The sequence below is a fragment of the Crinia signifera genome, chromosome 3 (assembly GCF_055691185.1).
Source record: "Crinia signifera chromosome 3, ASM5569118v1, whole genome shotgun sequence".
NCBI lineage: Eukaryota > Metazoa > Chordata > Amphibia > Anura > Myobatrachidae > Crinia > Crinia signifera.
The window spans coordinates 287,128,985-287,149,984 of record NC_139219.1 but is presented as its reverse complement, the minus strand read 5'-3'; the positions used below and the strand labels follow the sequence as shown (position 1 = coordinate 287,149,984).

The 21,000-nt window shown below is 49.6% G+C and overlaps 1 protein-coding gene across 3 annotated transcripts in view; it reads right to left on the bottom strand.

The window, feature by feature from the left end:
• The window catches only part of LOC146064653 (apolipoprotein L3-like), a 66,589-nt gene extending 49,615 nt beyond the window's left edge, over positions 1-16,974 (bottom strand). For all 3 annotated transcript variants that reach the window (XM_083178411.1, XM_083178412.1, XM_083178413.1), the window contains exons 1-3: positions 16,648-16,974; positions 7,474-7,535; positions 7,339-7,368 (exon numbers count right to left, since the gene is read on the bottom strand). In XM_083178411.1, the coding sequence (XP_083034537.1) occupies positions 7,339-7,368; positions 7,474-7,476 (33 nt within the window). In that variant the 5' untranslated portion in view covers positions 7,477-7,535; positions 16,648-16,974. The remainder of the gene's footprint in view (positions 1-7,338; positions 7,369-7,473; positions 7,536-16,647) is intronic.
• Positions 16,975-21,000: the final 4,026 nt, after the last annotated feature.

The window sequence follows — 21,000 nt, the reverse complement described above, 5'->3', positions numbered from 1 at the left end:
CTGCTCTGTGACCTGACCTGTGCCCTCACTGCCCTGTGTTGTAGACTTTAGAGTCAGTGACTGTTTATAGGCCTGAGCCCTGTAGTGTGATTTAACTAACTAGGTGCTGCAGTGCTCACATGCAGGGGCTGCAGTGTCCACTGTCCATGGGCTGTCCTGTGGCCCGTGCCCTGTTGTGATTTATTTAGCCCTAAGCCCTGGGTTGTGATTTATTTAGCCCTGAACCCTGTGTTTTTTGTGATTTAACTAACTAACTCAGTGCTGCAGTGCTCACACGCAGGGGCTGCAGTGCTGCTGAGTAGTACACTGTGTACAGGGGCTGCAGTAATACAAGGGGCTGTGTCCAGTGTGACGGCCTATATCTTATCCATTGTCCAGTGTCACGAGTCACTCACGACATATATCCTGTGTCCTGTCCTGTGTGACGACTGACGACATATCCTGTGTCCAGTGTGACGACATATATCCTGTGTCCAGTGTGATGACATCTATCCATACTTGCCGACTTTGGCATACTCCTTTCCGGGAGAAGCCCGGAGAGGAGTGAAAGGGGGCGGGTAGAGGCTTCGTTTTGGGGGTGGGGCACGGGTGATGTCATCAAGCCCCGCCCCCATGACGGGCTGAAGCCTCAATTTGCAGGTCCGTGGGTGGGGGGAGAGGCTAAAAATGTTGCAAATTGCGTCATTTAGCCCCGCCCCCTCCCCGCGGACCCGCGAAAGTCATACTTTTTAGACCGCGGGGAGAGGGGGAGCTGGGGCTGTAGAGAAATGCGGGAGACTTGCCCCCCTTCCCGGGGGACCCAATTTGCGGGACCCTCCCGGCCAATCCGGGAGGGTAGGCAAGTATGCATCTATCCAGTGTCCAGTGTCACAAGTCACAACATATATCCTGTGTCCAGTGTGACATGTAATGTGTGCCGGCATATATCCTGTGTCCAGTGTGACGACATATATCCTGTGTCCAGTGTGACGACATATATCCTGTGTCCAGTGTGACGACATATATCCTGTGTCCAATGTGACGACATATATCCAGTGGCCAGTGTGACGACAATATATCCTGTGTCCAGTGTCACAAGTCACAACATATATCCTGTGTCCAGTGTGACATGTAATGTGTGCCGGCATATATCCTGTGTCCAGCGTGACGACATATATCCAGTGTCCAGTGTGACGACATATATCCAGTGTCCAGTGTAACGACATATATCCTGTGTCCAGTGTGACGACATATATCCTGTGTCCAGTGTGACGACATATATCCTGTGTCCAGTGGGACGACGTATATCCAGTGTCCAGTGTGACGACATATATCCAGTGTCCAGTGTGACGACATATATCCTGTGTCCAGTGTGACGACATATATCCTGTGTCCAGTGTGACGACATATATCCAGTGTGACGACATATATCCAGTGTGACGGCATATATCCAGTGTGACGACATATATCCAGTGTCCAGTGTGACGACATATATCCAGTGTGACGACATATATCCAGTGTGACGACATATATCCAGTGTCACGACATATATCCTGTGTCCAGTGTGACGACATATATCCAGTGGCCAGTGTGACGACAATATATCCTGTGTCCAGTGTCACAAGTCACAACATATATCCTGTGTCCAGTGTGACATGTAATGTATGCCGACATATATCCTGTGTCCAGCGTGACATATATCCTGTGTCCAGTGTGACGACATATATCCTGTGTCCAGTGTGACGACATATATCCTGTGTCCACTGTGACGAAATATATCGAGTGTCTAGTGTGACGACATATATTCTGTGTCCAGTGTGACGACATATATCCTGTGTCCAGTGTGACGACATATATCGAGTGTCCAGTGTGACGACATATATTCTGTGTCCAGTGTGATGACATATATCCTGTGTCCAGTGTGATGACATATATCCTGTGTCCAGTGTTACGACATATATCCTGTGTCCACTGTGACGACATATATCGAGTGTCCAGTGTGACGACATATATTCTGTGTCCAGTGTGACGACATATATCCTGTGTCCAGTGTGACGACATATATCGAGTGTCCAGTGTGACGACATATATTCTGTGTCCAGTGTGATGACATATATCCTGTGTCCAGTGTGATGACATATATCCTGTGTCCAGTGTTACGACATATATCCTGTGTCCACTGTGACGACATATATCGAGTGTCCAGTGTGACGACATATATTCTGTATCCAGTGTGACGACATATATCCTGTGTCCAGTGTGACGACATATATCGAGTGTCCAGTGTGACGACATATATTCTGTGTCCAGTGTGATGACATATATCCTGTGTCCAGTGTGATGACATATAGCCAGTGGCCAGTGTGACGACAATATATCCTGTGTCCAGTGTGACGACATATATCCATTGTCCAGTGTTACGACATATATCCTGTGTCCAGTGTGACGACATATATCCAGTGGCCAGTGTGACGACAATATATCCTGTGTCCAGTGTCACAAGTCACAACATATATCCTGTGTCCAGTGTGACATGTAATGTATGCCGACATATATCCTGTGTCCAGCGTGACATATATCCTGTGTCCAGTGTGACGACATATATCCTGTGTCCAGTGTGACGACATATATCCTGTGTCCACTGTGACGAAATATATTGAGTGTCTAGTGTGACGACATCTATTCTGTGTCCAGTGTGACGACATATATCCTGTGTCCAGTGTGACGACATATATCGAGTGTCCAGTGTGACGACATATATTCTGTGTCCAGTGTGATGACATATATCCTGTGTCCAGTGTGACGACATATATCCAGTGTGACGACATATATCCAGTGTCCAGTGTGACGGCATATATCCAGTGTGACGACATATATCCTGTGTCCACTGTGGAAAAAATATATCGAGTGTCTAGTGTGACGACATATATTCTGTGTCCAGTGTTACGACATATATCCTGTGTCCACTGTGACGACATATATCGAGTGTCCAGTGTGACGACATATATTCTGTGTCCAGTGTGACGACATATATCCTGTGTCCAGTGTGACGACATATATCGAGTGTCCAGTGTGACGACATATATTCTGTGTCCAGTGTGATGACATATATCCTGTGTCCAGTGTGATGACATATATCCTGTGTCCAGTGTGATGACATATATCCTGTGTCCAGTGTGATGACATATATCCTGTGTCCAGTGTTACGACATATAACCAGTGGCCAGTGTGACGACAATATATCCTGTGTCCAGTGTGACGACATATATCCATTGTCCAGTGTTACGACATATATCCTGTGTCCAGTGTGACGACATATATCCAGTGGCCAGTGTGACGACAATATATCCTGTGTCCAGTGTCACAAGTCACAACATATATCCTGTGTCCAGTGTGACATGTAATGTGTGCCAGCATATATCCTGTGTCCAGCGTGACGACATATATCCAGTGTCCAGTGTGACGACATATATCCAGTGTCCAGTGTAACGACATATATCCTGTGTCCAGTGGGACGACGTATATCCAGTGTCCAGTGTGACGACATATATCCAGTGTCCAGTGTGACGACATATATCCAGTGTCCAGTGTAACGACATATATCCAGTGTCCAGTGTGACGACATATATACAGTGTCCAGTGTGACGACATATATCCATTGTCCAGTGTGACTACATATATCCAGTGTCCAGTGTGACAGGGGTTGTGTCCAGTGTACAGGGGTTGTGTCCAGTATACAGGAGCTGTGTCCAGTGTCCAGGGGCTGTGTCCAGGGGCAGTGTCCAGTGTCGCTTAGCTTAGTCATCCAGCTACCTCGGTATACCCTTTTGGCCCAACTACAGTAAATGAAAACTATTTTGTAAGCTGACTATTTTGTAAAATTGACTAGAAATGAGTGGAAACTAATGTTAATAATACTTTGGGGGGGAAAAAAGGCCCAAATTCTGTTATTTTAGCCATTTTTAGCATTTTTTCATAAAAATCCAGATCCAAAACCAAAACCCACAATGGTGGTTTTGCCAAAACCAATCCAGATCCAAAACACGAAGGGAGATCCAAAACCAAAACCCGAAAAAGTGGCCGCCGCACATCTCTAACTTCCGGCGGGGGCCGGGGATGGTCGCATGCATGCGAGCTCCTGTCCACCGGAGCTTCCATCCTCGGCCCCCGGAGAAAGGGCGCCCCGTGGACGGGGGGAGGATGATGGGGAGAGGGCAGAGAAGAAGCCCCCCCGACCGGGAGAGGGCACCGCCACAGCACCCGCGACGCAGAGGAGACGGAAGGGACGTGAGTCAGCCCAGCCCCCGGCGCACAGTCGGCCACAGGATCACCGCCACGGCCCCCGCACTGAGGAGACGGAAGCGGCGAGGAGGAGGGGGACCCGGCCCGGCTCTGGACGGCTGCACGTGTCAGCTCATCCCCCGGCACCCAGAATGCGACCCAAACCCGGCCGCAGGCGCACAGCTCGCTCCCCCCCCCCCATCGGCACCATCGTCAGCCCAGCCCCCGGCGCACAGTCGGCCACAAGGACACCGCCACGGCCCCCGCACTGAGGAGACGGAAGCAGTGAGGAGGAGGGGGACCCGGCCCGGCTCTGGACGGCTGCACGTGTCAGCTCAGCCCCCAGCGCCCGAAATGCGGCATAGGACCCGGCCGCAGGCGCACAGCTCGTCCCCCCCCCCCCCCCCCATCGGCACCATCGGCACCGGGCGGCGTCACCCACCCAATGCTGCGGTACCCCGCTATGTTACAATGAAGGAGGAGGTGGGATCAGTCCATCGGTGGCAGCGGCACGGAACTCAGCTCAGGGAGGGCCCAACTCCAGCCCCAGGCCTCACTGTCTCTCCCCAGGCCCAGTGACTCTCTCTGCCCTCCCCCCACCCCCAACTCCCCCACGCTGGCTTCTCCTACAGGAAGATGGCGCCGCAAATGGCTGCCAAGGAACTGTGCATCTCAGCTATGTAACCCCCTTGTGTTACCTGCCTGGCTGGTGCAGCGACCAGTGGCGCCGCGGATGGCTGCCTAGGCGCTGTGCTGCTCGGCGGGTAGGTTTTTCCATGTGTTCCCTGTGTGACAAACTGTTCTGTCCGTGCTTATATTGTCACCTACCGACTGCTGCAACGACCAGTGGCGCCGCTGATGGCTGCCTAGGCGATGTGCTGCTTGGCGGGTATGTGTTCCCTGTGTGATAAATTGTACTGTCCCTGCTCATATTGTCACCTACCGACTGCTGCAACGACCAGTGGCGCCGCTGATGGCTGCCTAGGCGCTGCGCAGCTCGGCGGGTATGTGTTCCCCTACATGTAATGTCCCCAATGTAATGTATGCAATGTCCTCTCACCCCCCCCCCCTCATCCCTGCTTGATGATGCACTGTAAATCCGCAAAAAATTCCTAGTGTGCGCAAGCACACATGGCCAATAAAGTTGATTCTGATTCTGATCTCTACTTGTAACCATAGAGACGAAACGCATCATGCCAGCAATCTCCGCTGTCCCAGCTTGCTCGCCTGGACAGATACGTCCTTGGATATATGAGACGCTACTACCAGCTCCACAGACTCGGCAGGCACGGACGCCAACCGCATCATTCACGCGGCACCAAACCCACGCTGCCTCCCTTACTTTCAAACAAGTGGGCTGAGAACATTCCCCGCCACCCGGCAAACCATCTGAGCCGGCCACCCATTTGCTGTTGCGGGTTGAGCCGCAGAGACATCAGGCTCCCCGCCTCCTTTCCCATTACTATGGAGGGTGAGATAATCTACGATTTATAAATTGTCATAAGCTATTGTGAAGCCCCAACAGACTGCCTTTTGCGTGTCCTGCATACACGCTAAAAGGGGCTATTCACTTATAGCTTTCCAGCTACTAACTTTGTGGCTTGAACACAGTGGCATAACTATAGTCCCGCAGCCCCCGCGGTGGCGGAGAGGCGCTAGGCAGGTGTGGGCGCCTGGGGGGTCTGCGGGACTATAGTTACCACCTGGTCCCGGCTCCCGACTCCTGCCCTCCCCCTCCTTACCCCATTGCCGCCGGCGCCGCTGCCTCTAACCCGACACGCAGATCTGTGTCGGGTGACGGGCGGTCCCCGACTCCGGCTGCAGTGCTAATATAATAAGAGACACTCGGAAAATGGCTGCCCCCATACTGCCCCCATACTATCTACTGTATGCGGAGCTACAATTTTTGCAAACGTGATTGACAGTACAATTATGCTTCTGATGCTACATTTAGCCTACTAATGTTTGTGCATTATTTTTATAGATTTATTGTAATTTTATTGCTTCTTATATTAATTAATAAATACTACTTGTAAATTTAGGAGGTGTGTCCAGTTTACATATTGTTCGTCGGTATCCCCCAGAGCAATACTTACACCATTTAGCGCAAAGTGTTAACACTTCCATGTATTCTTCTCTTTTGAGTTAAGTCAAACTCCTATAACACGTGCAGCAATTGGTGTTACTATATTAAACCAATTATAACCTCAATTCATTTATTATACATATATTCTAGCGCCGGAATTTGCTGGTTTGTGCTTGGCAATTAGCCATTCACTCCCCGCAATACCCTTTTTCTTGCTTACCTACATGCTATGGGTTTCATGCTCGATAGCAGGGGTTTCAATGTTTCATGCTTGATGCCAGGGGTTCAATGCTCCATGCCAGTGGTTGCATGCTCTAGGCTGAGTAGGAGGGCCCTGCTAGGGCAGGACAACAGGGGCCAGTGGGGGGAAGGGGGGCAACTTAGGAGAGGGATCCCATGCTCTTTGCCAGGAGTTGCATGCTCTATGCCTAGTAGGAGGGCCCTGCTAGGGCAGGGCAGCGGGGGGCAAAAGGGGTCAGCGGGCAGCAGGGGCCAGGGGGTCAACTTAGGGGAGCACAGCCACTGCCAGTCTTGCACAGCTGCAGCTCAGGGGATAAGGAGGGTGGTCACACTCAGAGCTGACTAGAGCACAGGCACAGTGCAGCACGCACACAGTCACACGCACAGTCAGAGGCGAGCACCAAGCAGCCAATCAGGAAGCGAGTTCAAGTGCCGTTTTTTTTAGCAGGTGTGCATACCTATGGGAGGACATCGGCTTACAGGGAGGGGGGAAGGCAGGCGTTGGGCAGCACACAGGCAGGGCAGACACAGCGTCAGTGATTTGCGGTGTGTGCTACCGCCCTGCACCCCTTCAGTGCCTGGAGCTTGTGCTCCACCGGCTCCGCCCTCCCTACGCCCCTGGTTGGGATTGTCCTAATAAAATAGGACTTTCCCGCGAGGTTGGGAGATGTGCATTAGGTGCATTTCCTAAGTGGCCACCACAGTGTTTTACATGTCATGTACATATGTTACATAGTGAAATGATGTCTTACCCCTTCCTGCAGCTTTTCACATTTATCTTCCTATAAATACAAAATAATACAGTGGTCACTGTAACATGACTGAAATCTGTAATGACTTACAATGTCTATGATGGGTGAAGCAGAAGATAACTTTATGTAACATACCATAATGGGAACTAATTCTCCAATCTGACACAGAGAGAAGCCGGTGTTTGTATTCTTTCGTACTGGAAGAGAGAAAATGACATTGTTATTCCATCCTGTAACAAATGTCCCCAGCACACCACGGACCTGATTCAGATGGCTATGGGTCTTAGCGGCGACAGTAATTAGGTCGACAGTCAATAGATCGATCACTATTGGTCAACATGCAAAAGGTTGACACACAAAAAGGGTTGACATGTATTAGATTGACATGGTTCCTTCAGGCAAGGAATGAGTCGTAATTCCATCCAATTTATGCATTGAGAGAAATGAGTAAACTTCCATCCACATTAAGGGGGTCATTCAGACACAATAGCTCAATTCACAGCCCGAGTGATTATTGAATGACCCCGCATGTGCACGGTCCAATCACAAGCAACAATGGCCGTTCACCAGCTGAGTGGGTGGCATGCCAGCATTTTTGGGGAGCAGGGCCGGTGCAAGGCGCCGGAGCGCCCCAGGCGAGTCGGGGTGGGGGCACCCCGGTGCCGGGGGGGGGGGGGGGGAGTTGGTACCTGTGTAAAAAAAACTTGCGTCCCTGTTGAGTGCTGGTGCGTGCAGGGGTGCCGGGCCGCCGGGGAGCCTGCGGCGCTGTTATTGTGTATAAGCTTTTTGCGGCCGGCGGGGTCCCTACAGTGAATAGAAAATAACTAGCGCTTCCCACGCCGCCGCGCGCATAGCGCTACTTATTTTCTATAGGGACCCCGCCGGCCGCGTCAAGCTTATACACAATAACAGCGCCGCAGGTTCCCCCCGGCGGCACGGACACCCCTGCACGCACCAGCACTCAGCAGGGATGCCGGGGACGCAAGATTCTTCACAGGTACCACAGTGCTCGGGGTGAGGGGCGAACTGCCGCCCTCCAGGTGCCGGCGCCCTAGGCAAATGCCTAGAGCTGCCTAGTGGTGGCGCCGGCCCTGTTGGGGAGTGCCCCAGAAAATGCAGGCATTGCCCTGTCATTGGTAGGGATGTCCACTGACATTGCATTCCTGAGTAAGTCTAGACTTGCTTGTTGGCTGCTCTTGGTGGTGACCATTCTATACTAAGTGTTTGTGAATAGTTTTCCCCCGTGTGGGCTGGGGGGAGACTGGGGTAGGGCAGTGTTTACCTGATCGCTGGTCTCCGAAGAATCGGAGCCCATCAATCAGGTCTGAAAGATCAGAGCTGCATCTATGAGCCTGCACTACTCCCAGCCCTATGATGGGGAAAAGCAGGTGCCATCATCATTATCATCATCACTATGTAAGGGAAGAAACAGAAAGTGGTTGAATCTCTGCATATGCTCACATCTGAATAAGCAAATTCTGACAGCATGCCAACGATACAACAGAATACTTATTTGGTGTATGAAATTATTAATTGTATATGACCCGGTAATCTAGTATTAGGGGACTTGACCCTGTCAGCACAAACTCTCTCTTTGTCCGCACATGTAATTACCACTGTATCAAATATAATGTACAGTGCGTACAAATGAGCAGGAGAATGGTTACTCCAATTTATTAAAATGCTACTGCACCAATACATCATGTGGTGTGTTTGAATATTCCTATAGGCACAGGATCCAACATAAGAGACTTTGGTAATTTAATATTATCACCTCAAAAAAACCCACGATTTTTCCCTTAATAGAGCATTGAGGATACATGCTATTCACTGTGTGCCTATAAATAGCTAAGTGGGCACACGTCTACAAAACTGCCTAGTGTCCACTGAACTATTAATACACACTGTGAACCTATAAGGACTAGCACAGAGTGGAGCGCGCCAGGCTTTGTGGCAAGCGCAGCGTCCGTCTGTGTTCTATACATCCCATGCTGATACTAACATTATTCACACCCGACTGATGCAGTCTGGATGCGATCTATGATCAACAACTCCTGAGATCAGATCTCAAAAGATATACACTAGTAATATTTGAAATAAATCAAGCATTTAGGAATAGCATGCATACTCCTCTCATATGTTGAACACAGAAGCAGAACTACACGTAATTTATTAAACCAAGTAGGGCACAAATTATCCAATAAACTTTAATATAATACAATACAAAGATATATGTGCATGATTCAGGATTGTATCCCTTGCATGCACGAGAAACCACAACACAGAGACAAGTGCAAATAACCATATGATATACCAACTATCAAAATAGATAAAGATATGCAATAACTACAATGTATCCCTGTTGAGTATCTACACAGCAATACATATGTTGCAACTACTTAATACATACACGTGTATATAAAAAGCAATCCTTATTTAAAGGATAATGCGATAGCAGGACCAGGAATCATTATCAGACCTGGGAATTGATGGATGTATAATCCTTCTGTGACACATTAAGTGCTCAATAAAAGAGCAACCACATTGGCACCAACAATTTGATAGAGCATCACAAAAGCTTTATATAACATTAACTTAAATCACTAACGGATTACAGAGGACAATTTTAATATTTCAATTTTCTTTTTCTCTATACCTATTTAACTTGTTTTTAATAATTTTCGCCATTTAAATCCCTGTCACAGGGGACTAGATTACCGGGTCATATACAATTAATAAAATTACTTATTACTAAATAAAGTGATGGCCGGTCAGCTTTTAAATTGAATTAACACTAATAAAATATACACCATTTTTGGTATTGTACACTGTTTTTTATAAATAAGGTCATTTAGGGGGAAATTTACCAATATGAAAAACCTAGTTTTTCGTATTGGTATTTCCCCTACGGTTGCATACGACTGTTTAAGTCGTATGCAAAGTCGTGTTCCGGAGGGGAAATTACAAAGCAGTCAGATACGACTGCTTTGTAACCCTCCGATGGTGTAATGATTCATATTAGCGGCACATATATACGGCCGCTAATACGAATTATTTGTAGCAGTCTGCACGGATCAGTCAGATCCGTGCAGGCTGCAGTGTGTAAAAAAATAGGAAAATAAATAAATTTTTAAAAAAATCAGCGTGGGGTCCCCCCCACAGCCGAAACCAGCACCAGGCTGAAGGAGCCGGGGCCGGTAATTAAAAATCAGGGAACCCGACAAATAGGGGTTCCCCGATTTTTTAACAACCAGCCCCAGGCTCCAGGTCCGGGGCTGGTTCCCAACATACGGGGGACAAAATGACTAGGGGTCCCCCGTATTTCAAGAACCAGTCCCAGGCACAACCAGCCAGCAGGGTAATGCCACAGCCGGGGGACACTTATTATATAAGGTCCCGCGGCCAAAACATTAACCCTACCGACCAGTCAGCCTGGCCAGGGGCCCTGGGGGAGTGGGGACCCTCCCAATGAAGGGGTCCCCCCCCTCCAGGACTTACGTGGCCAGGCTGAAGCCTGGTACTGTCCCCGATGCCCCTGGGCGGTGGGCATCGGGCTGATTATGGTGTAAAAAATAGATTAAACTATTCTTTTTTACAGTGGCACTACAAGTGCCAGCAAGCCTCCCCAGCAAGCTGGGACTTGAAGAACCACAAGTCCCAGCCTGCTGGGCATTAAAGGGCCCACTGGCACTTGTAGTTCCACAGTTAAAAAAATAGTACACAAAACACACTGACATACTTTTAAAATAAAACTTTAATACATACAAAGCCCACACATACTAATACTTACCTATCTTCTTTCCGTAGGTAGCCCTGGTCCTGTGTCGTCATCTTCTGGTCCTGCGTCGTCTTCTGCCTCCATGTCGACCGTCGCTGTCGCCGTCCGGATCCGACGAAATCCATTTGGGAAGCTGTGGAAGGAAACCATACTCACCTGTCCCAGCGTGACGTAGTCCAGGTAAGTGTCTTGGCAAAAAAACAAACCGACACCCCGAAACCAGCCGGACAGAGAGCCGCACGGTACTCTGTGTACATCGTGCGGCTCCGCCTCCCGAATGCCGCTATTGGCCGCCTTGCGGCCTAGCAGCCAATCAGGAGCCGCTAGGCCGCAAGGCGGCCAATAGCGGCATTCGGGGGCGGAGCCGCACGATGTAAACAAACACCGTGCGGCTCTCTGTCCGGCTGGTTTCGGGGTGTCGGTTTGTTTTTTTGCCAAGACACTTACCTGGACTTGAAAGGACACTAGGTTCCTCTCAGACTCTGGAAGGCTGTGACTTCTGAATGCAATCTCTCGCTTCATTTGGATGAGCAGGTCCCCAGCTGCTGCTAAATTCTATCTGAATAGATATGGTCTAACTCAGGGGTAGCCAACTCAAGTCCTCGAGAGCTACCAACAGTTAACGTCTTCCATGTCTCCTCACAGAATCACAAGTGAAGTATTTAGCTTCACCTGTGGATCTTTTAAAATGTGTCAGTCAGTAATGAGTGCACCTGTGTACCTGTGAGGTGAGTTGGAAAACGTGAACTGTTGGTAGCTCTCGAGGACTGGAGTTGGCTAACCCTGAGTTAGACCATATCTATTCAGATAGAATTTAGCAGCAGCTGGGGGACCTGCTCATCCAAATGAAGAATGGTCAACAATATTTGCAAAAGTCTTTGATAAAGTGCCCGTAATACTGTAGTCTGTAAATCAGTTATGGGAGTATATGTTTTCCGCTATTGTACAGCATCAATTTTATTTTAAGTTTCACCACATTTTCTATGCTTTGCCAGTTTTCAAATCTCTGCAGTACTTTACATGATACATTCTGGATAGGTGTTCATCGAGCATTGGTGCAAACACAAAAATATTGTCCAACTATATCAAAAAGCATCAGAGCTCATGCCCCCCAAATATTGTTTCATCATACTTTGGAACATAAATGGTGGATATCCCTCACATGTGGGTTCCCAAGAAAGAGTGTGCCTTAGGCGCTGGAGATAACTGATGGCGTAACTTAATACCCAGCAGCCACCACGTAGGAGGATTGCCAACCTCCAAAGATATAGAAACACAAACAGAAATGTGGGGCGCTCTTGGGTATAAGGATGAAAAAAGTTTATTAAACACACATGGTTTAAAAGGTGCACATAGTTAATACACAATAATACATGAAAAACAACCAAAAAATAATAAAATAAAAAATAAATAATAAAAAATAAATAATAAAAATAGAATTCAAAAAAATAAAAAATGACCAAAGATGATATAAATTAAAAATATATAGGAACTACACAATTGGTAAATAGCAGCACATCCAACTCAGCATATTCCACCAATGCAATTTCTTCTTTGCCCTTTAATAGGGTCTGACAGGTGGATATATACGAATGTGTTAGGATACAGTTCCTTAATTAGGGCTTAGTTGTCCAGTTATTTTGACTGAAACCATTTGATATAAAGTAGCTAGTGTGCACACTAAGTAAAGTTTGCAGATATAGCTGTCAAAAAAGCGTCAGTAAATGAGAACGATTGGAGGAACAAGGACTTCTGTTTTAAATAGCAGCGTGGTGAAAACAGTGTCCGTCCTGTCCCTTTGCAAGTTCTTACCAGTCGTTGTCTGCTGGTTACTCCACTGACTTTTAGAATGGAAGGATAAATCAGCACCGCAGCGCCCGCTCTCTCTGCTGCTCTCCACTCAGCTTTAAGGATGAATGTTGCCAGTCAGCCGGTGATTTGTGATAGCAATAGCCGCTTCCTCCTGCAGCCTTCTCCGCTTGGAGACTCGCACGGCGCTCTGCCACAGCGTCCGTGGGTGTTGGTATAATTGACGGCTTGGAGGGAGTGTAGACTGTCGGCTCAGCGTCTGGCAGATTTGTAGTGAGGAGAGCGTCCTTCCTTGAAGTTGCTGGAACGCGTTTCGCCGCGCACTGGGCGGCTTTGTCAACCAAGTGGTTGACAAAGCCGCCCAGTGCGCGGCGAAACGCGTTCCAGCAACTTCAAGGAAGGACGCTCTCCTCACTACAAATCTGCCAGACGCTGAGCCGACAGTCTACACTCCCTCCAAGCCGTCAATTATACCAACACCCACGGACGCTGTGGCAGAGCGCCGTGCGAGTCTCCAAGCGGAGAAGGCTGCAGGAGGAAGCGGCTATTGCTATCACAAATCACCGGCTGACTGGCAACATTCATCCTTAAAGCTGAGTGGAGAGCAGCAGAGAGAGCGGGCGCTGCGGTGCTGATTTATCCTTCCATTCTAAAAGTCAGTGGAGTAACCAGCAGACAACGACTGGTAAGAACTTGCAAAGGGACAGGACGGACACTGTTTTCACCACGCTGCTATTTAAAACAGAAGTCCTTGTTCCTCCAATCGTTCTCATTTACTGACGCTTTTTTGACAGCTATATCTGCAAACTTTACTTAGTGTGCACACTAGCTACTTTATATCAAATGGTTTCAGTCAAAATAACTGGACAACTAAGCCCTAATTAAGGAACTGTATCCTAACACATTCGTATATATCCACCTGTCAGACCCTATTAAAGGGCAAAGAAGAAATTGCATTGGTGGAATATGCTGAGTTGGATGTGCTGCTATTTACCAATTGTGTAGTTCCTATATATTTTTAATTTATATCATCTTTGGTCATTTTTTATTTTTTTGAATTCTATTTTTATTATTTATTTTTTATTATTTATTTTTTATTTTATTATTTTTTGGTTGTTGTACATGTGGGTTCCCAGTCTGGATCTCAAAATCTGTGATGGATCCCTCAAACAGCGCTGCGGTAAGAAGCCCATAGGCTTCTGCAGGGAATCGCCAGCTTTTTCTGGCGATTCCCTCCGCAGCGCTGCCACTGCGGAGGAACAATACAGCATACAGAAATGCGGTAAAAACCCAGATTTTCTGTGTTAGCGAATCGCCCTCTTTGTCATTGGATCACAGTCCATATGGGGGTGTGGCACAGCCATTTGGATGCTGTGTGGGCATGGCCAGGGCCGGCGCTACCCACTCAGCAGCTCCTGCAAAGCAGGGAGGCGCCATACTGAAAAGGTGCTGTCTCCCTGCTCTGCTAAAGCAGCCTTAGCCCTCACTGTCACTGCCTCCTGCACGCCGCCTGCAGCGCCTGTCTAACAGCGAGCGGCAGTATGAAAAGCTGCTCCCTCACCCCGAGTGCACACACACACACACACACACACACTGTCTGTCCTCCAAAGTCCTGTCTTTACAATGCCCAGACCATTCACTGCAGGATGATTTGTGTACTCTTCCCAGGTTTCTGGCCACTAAATATTTGAGAGTTTCACAAAATATTCTGGCCTCCTCTATGGGTGATCACTGGCATAGCTATAATATGCGAAGTGTGTGCGGAGTCCAGGGGCGAGGTGTACTAAGTGGAGACCACAAACCAGACAGCCTCTAACTGTCAATTTTAAAACAGCCTGTAACATGGGAGTTAGGAGCTGCTCAGCTGCTACTATATCAGTCTCCATTTTATCACTTTTCAAGCTTAGTACATCTGGTCCTAGTTGTGCCCTCACCCTTCACCCTTTAAATACTGTATGTGGGTGGTGATCACGCCTTAGTTTTTCGCTTACAGAAAGGGGAGCAGTCGTTCACTGCTTAGTAAGCTCTGAAACACCACCTGGCCAGACACGCCCCCCCCCCCATGCAAGGGGATGTACGCGAACATATCTGCGCACATGTGGCTGAAAGGGAGAGAATTTATTTGATGATTTCTCTTCCCTTTGGAAATAAAAGTAAACCTGAACTGATTTTTATTTCCGTCTGTGTCGGCCAAAGAGGGTGCGGGAACTGACGTCCTGTGATGTCAGCCACCCGCCCAGGCAGGCATCGGTTTGTCGCCCAGCATTTTCATCTGATCCGGCTCCCTGTACACCCTCTCTGTAGTGACTGGCTCAGATAGGGCGGGATGTATTAATATACATCGCCGCCCTTCACCTGACAGCCGCTGCGATGCTGCCGCATATGTACTAACATATGCTGCTAGCATTGAGGTGCGGTGTGGTGTGCAGGGGTCTCCGTCACATCCCGGCGGCTGCCAGTGTCCCCCTGCGTCTCCTCCTCCCCCCTGCAGCCGGATGTCTTCCCGGCTGTGACACCTGCTGGAGGAGGAGGAGATCAAAGGAGGACGGGAGGGGGGGCGCACGGGCGGCGATAGAAGCCCATAGGCTTCCGATACCCTGCCAGGCGAAGACGGGGCGGACGGGTATTGGTACAGAGTAAAATGCGGTAAAACCCCCGTTTTACCGCATTTTCCCTTTAGTACATCCCGCCCTGAGTGTGAAACTCACAGAGCCATTCGCTCCCAGGGACTTCACATGCACAAATACTTGCATGCGCAGACCCCCTACCATTGGAACGGGCCTATCCTATTCCTGCATGGGTGATATTAACAATGGTTTCTAGATTTTGTTTTGTTAAATACATACACAGTGCCTTGAGTTCATTTTATATGCTTCTAGATTACAGACAGAGATTGTCACAATGTACAGCTTGGAGGGCTCCAGCTCAGGGAATATGCTGCTTGTTCAACCTTTGTCACCTGTAAAATGATAACTCTCCCAGCCAGCTGTTTTCCTTTACCGATTAGAAGTTTCACAGTATATTTCCTATCAGTTTTCTAAGTGGACATTTGTTCCATATGGATGCACACAGAACTGTCTGCATGCCTGCCAACTTTACAGCGACGGGAGGAGGGACACTCTCTCGAGCCTGAAAGTTTGGGGGTGTGACCTAGCAGAAAGGGGCATGGCCTATACTTTTGATGCTCCCGTGAGGCCACAACCCCATTTTCGCTGCTGTGGAGGTATGCCCAGAGGCTCTGTGAGCTGCTGGCTATGCCCCCAGCCCCTCTGACAGCAAGAATAGACATTGTGCATGCGCACAGCGTCTATTCATGGGTGACCAGGGGACTGTAGCTCTTGTGGGTGTCAACCAAGCCCAAGTCGACCTTAAGCGTGTGTTTGCCTTCTGTCAATGTTGACTTATGGTATGTCTACCATTAGTGGTCGACCTAGTGACTGTCGACCTAGACATTCTCTATCTGTTATACCTTAATCCTCTCAAACATCACATATTTTACCCCAATAACAGGTTTATATCTCTCTCTCTATATATATATATATATATATATATATATACACACTATATATACCAAGCAGGAATCCTAGAAGGATTAAGCACGTCACTGCAGCAGGTTCTGGTGAAGAACTTTGAAGTTTATTAGCCTCGACGGGCCATTTCGGGGAACAACCCCTTTCTCAAGAGACTTTCTAAACAAGTACAAAAACCAATACAGTGCTTACCATTTAAATACCATCACATTGCCGCCATTCCGCCCTCTGCCACGCTCTCCACGCCCCTCAGCCGCACGTCTCCCGGCTCTGGCGCACAGCAGCAGCGCCACCGCCTCCCACACGCTGACCCGCTGCCATGACAACCAGAGTCCGGAAGACAACCACCACCGAAGCCTCGGGTGCGGGCTTCCGCAGCTCCCACTTTGCAGACATCCACAATCCGGACACCGGCGCTGGCCTGCGGCGCAGTGCGTGTCCTCGCTGGCACCGCTGTCGATCACCGCCCTAGCCGGAGCAGGCACCAGGATCTCACGTCAGCATCTCCCACATGCCGGCGCTGTCCCCATGGTAACCTAACTACGGGCACAAACATCATAACGTCAACTAGAGAACACGCCCACGGCTCACGCCGTCAGCGCCGTTCCCATAGCGACGCCACAACAGTAACGGGCGGCAATGACCGGAGATATCACTTGAGGACGGAATGCATATATCACAATCAGGCAAAGCATAATACATCTAAGGGACATACTGTATCCAGTGAGGGGTCAAACAGTATATTGCATGATCCTGATTGCATCTCACGCAACCGAGGCCATACACCTGGGAGACCACACACAGTAAATCCTGGTGGTGGCCCGGGAGCTCACACCATCCCGGGACAACCAGCTGGGCTACATAATGCCTGTACGATATATGTAAATATATATCAAATCATACATAGGACATCACCAACATTACTCAATATACCACATATTAGAAACACATATAATACAAAATAAATACTAAAAAATAAAACATACATCAACAAAAAAAATCATACATATACACATATTGTTTATTGGGAAGAAACATATACCAATACATCAATCATGTAATCTCAAAAGAATCTGTTCTAAGCACAGTCTGTCATCATAAGCATAAATAGATCTAATAACCTCAACGATTCATTGATAGGGCAATGTGGACAATTACATAAAGGTACTCCATACTAGTAGCTCATTAAGGCCATGGGGGGCTACTGTGTTTAGATCCACTTAGCCTCAAGTCTAAGCAGTTGTTTATATCTATCACCACCCCTAATGGACTCCGGAACATGATCAATAATTTGATATCTGAGGGATGCTAACAGGGGCGGATTGGCCCACCGGGAAACCGGGCCGTTTCCCGGTGGGCTGGCACATTTTGGAAGAGAAGCGGCCGCTCGGCGCTCACCCTCCCTCCCGGCCGGCCGGACGGCCTCGGCTGTGCCCACAGTTAAAATGGCTGCGGGAGGGCTGGTGCGCATGTGCGGGCGCACACAGCTCCTCCCGCGGTGATTAAAAGGCTGTGGGGAAGTATGGGGCGTAACTTGTCCTCCGCAGCGGGGCAGAGCCAGCACCACTGGGCACACGTTCGTTAGCTCTGGGAGCCGGCCGGAGGTAGGAGTCCCTCAACTCTGCTGCAGCAGCTGCAGTCAATAGTATACTTCTCTATCTCTGGCTGTCAGTGTGAGGATGCTCAGTGACCCTGATGGGGCGGGTCACTGAGCGTCCTCACACTGACAGCCAGAGAGCTCCCCTTCCTCTCTGCCCACCGCTCCCCCTTCCACCCTGCCCGGCTCCCACTAACCTTCCACTACCCCAGCTGCAATGCATGCCGTGAGAGCGGCAGCCACTGCCCACTCCCCAAAACAGACCCCCCTTCAGCGGGTGGGCGGGGCTTCGCGGACCCGATGGGGGCGGAGCTAAACGGGACCTAGTTGGGGGGGGGGGGCGCTGCTGCTGCCTGGGCAAAGGGGAAGAGATGCTGCCCAAAACCAACCAGACTGCACTCTGTGGATGTTCCAAAGGTAAGAGTGCGGGCTATGGTATGTGTGTTTATTTGGGGGGTGGGTTGGGCTGAGGGGTGGGGGTGGGGGGTTAGGCTCAGGGAAGGGGGGGTAAGTGTTAGGCTGAGGGAGGGTTAAGAGTTAGGCCTCAGGGTATGAGGGTTAATTAGTTGGGAGGGTCAGAATTATCCTGTGTGGGGTCAGGGAGCTCGTCAGCATAATAGAGTGCAGGGGCAGGGCAATTGAGTGTGTCGTGGGATATCGTGCAGAGTGAGGGAGTGCGTCAGTGTGATAGTGCACAGGCCGTGGGGTGAGGGAGTGTATCAGTGTGATAGGACACAGGCCACGGGTTGAGGGAGTGCATCAGTGTGATAGAGAGCAGGCAACATGGTGAGGGAGTGCATCAGTGTAATAGAACACAGGCCACGGGTAGAGGGAGTGTGTTAATTTGATATAGCGCAGGCCACTGGGTGAGGGAAAACGTCAGTGTGATAGGACACAGGCCACAGGTTGAGGGAGTGTGTCAGTCTGATATAGCGCAGGCCACTGGGTGAGGAAAAGCATCAGTGTGATAGGACACAGGCCACGGGTTGAGGGAGTGCGTCAGTGTGATATAGCGCAGGGCACTGGGTGAAGGAAAGCGTCAGTGTGATAGGACACTGGCCATGGGTTGAGGGAGTGCGTCAGTGTGATAGGACACAGGCCATGGGTTGAGGGAGTGTGTCAGTGTGATAGGACACAGGCCACGGGTTGAGGGAGTGTGTCAGTGTGATAGAACACAGGCCACGGGTTGAGGGAGTGTGTCAGTGTGATAGGACACAGGCCACGGGTTGAGGGAGTGTGTCAGTGTGATAGAACACAGGCCACGGGTTGAGGGAGTGTGTCAGTGTGATAGGACACAGGCCACAGGTTGAGGGAGTGTGTCAGTGTGATAGGACACAGGCCACGGGTTGAGGGAGTGAGTCAGTGTGATATACAGTAGCTCAGGCCACTGGGTGAGGGAAAGCGTCAGTGTGATAGGACACATGCCACGGGTTGAGGGAGTGCGTCAGTGTGATAGGAAACAGGCCAAGGGTTGAGGGAGTGAGTCAGTGTGATATAGCTCAGGCCACTGGGTGAGAGAAAGCGTCAATGTGATAGAGAGCAGGCCGCAGGGCGAGGGTCAGTGTGATAGAGCGCAGACCAAAGGGGGGAGGGAGTGTGTCCAGTTTATGTCCCAGCATGGGAAGGAATTGATGACGTTTGATGGGGAGGGGGGGGGGGGGCGGCATAGATAACAGTTTATGGGGCCCTATAATTTCTGTTGTCATCCCAGAGAGCCCGCTGTGCACGTTTCAACCTCATCTGGGTCTTTGTCAAGACAGCAAGAAAACAGCATCAGTGCATCACGGAGGTTGGAGGCCAAGCCAGAAGCAGACATGTAGAGGTGGGAGCCTGACCCTGAAAGACACCAGGAGCTGACGCCAGAAGCAAGAGCCGGGAGCTGGAGTCTGAACCTCGCGGGAGTCAGAAGCTGACATCTAGAAGCAGGAGCCGGGAGATGGGGTCTGACCCTTGCAGCTGCCGGGAGCTGACAGCCAGAGGTAAGTCGAGAGGTCTAGCGCAGCTTAGGATGTGGCAGTATGGCCCTCTACCTCCCAAGCTGCTTCACACCACACTTGCACCAATGTTAGCCAACTCCATCTTTCTCTCGCCGTCTCTCCATCTCTCTCTATCCACCCCTCCGTCTCTCTTTTCCTTTCTCTCCCTGCCTTTACCCCATATCTCCATCCTCTCCATTTCTCTCTCCTCTCCTTCTCTCCCTCCTTAGCCTCTCTCTCCCTCCCTCTCATCCTCTTTGTTTGTCTCTCCCTCTCCATTTCCCTGTACCCCACTCTCTCTATCCCCCTCCATTCTCTCTACCTCGCTCCCTCCCCGCCTTCCCCTCTATCCCCCTCACTCCTTCCCCTTCCCCCTCCTCCTTCCCCACTATCTCTTTCTGTCACCTCTCTCTCCTGTCATCCAATGTCTCTACCTGCCATCCTCTGACACACATTGCCTTCTCCTGGCATCACCCACTTGCTACCTCTTTTACTCTCTCCCTGAGGTCACCCACTGCTTCTCACTGTCACTCTTTGTCTCTCCCTGTTAATCACTGCCCCTCTATCTCCCATTATCTCTCCCATTTATCAACTACATCCCCATCTACTTCTCCCTGGTGTGAATGTCACTTTGCCTGTTTCAGACATCACTCTTTGCCTCTCGCTGTTACCTTTTCACTGTCCACTGCCTCTCTACATCATTCCCTTTAAGATGACACCATTGTGAGGCCATGGCCTCTGTTCCAGGAGCTCACACAAATAACCTCTCCCACTGTCATGGTGACCCCCCTGTCACTTTGTTCTGGATCCACCTACACTGTGTGTCACTAAGGGTCTTATTCTAGTTCACTCTTTCTGACAAAATCCTTCTTAAATGGACAAAATGTGCACTGCAGGGGGGTATATGTAACTTTTACAGAGAGAATTAGATTTGGGTGGGGTTTTACTTCAAAGTGAGATCTACATTGCAGT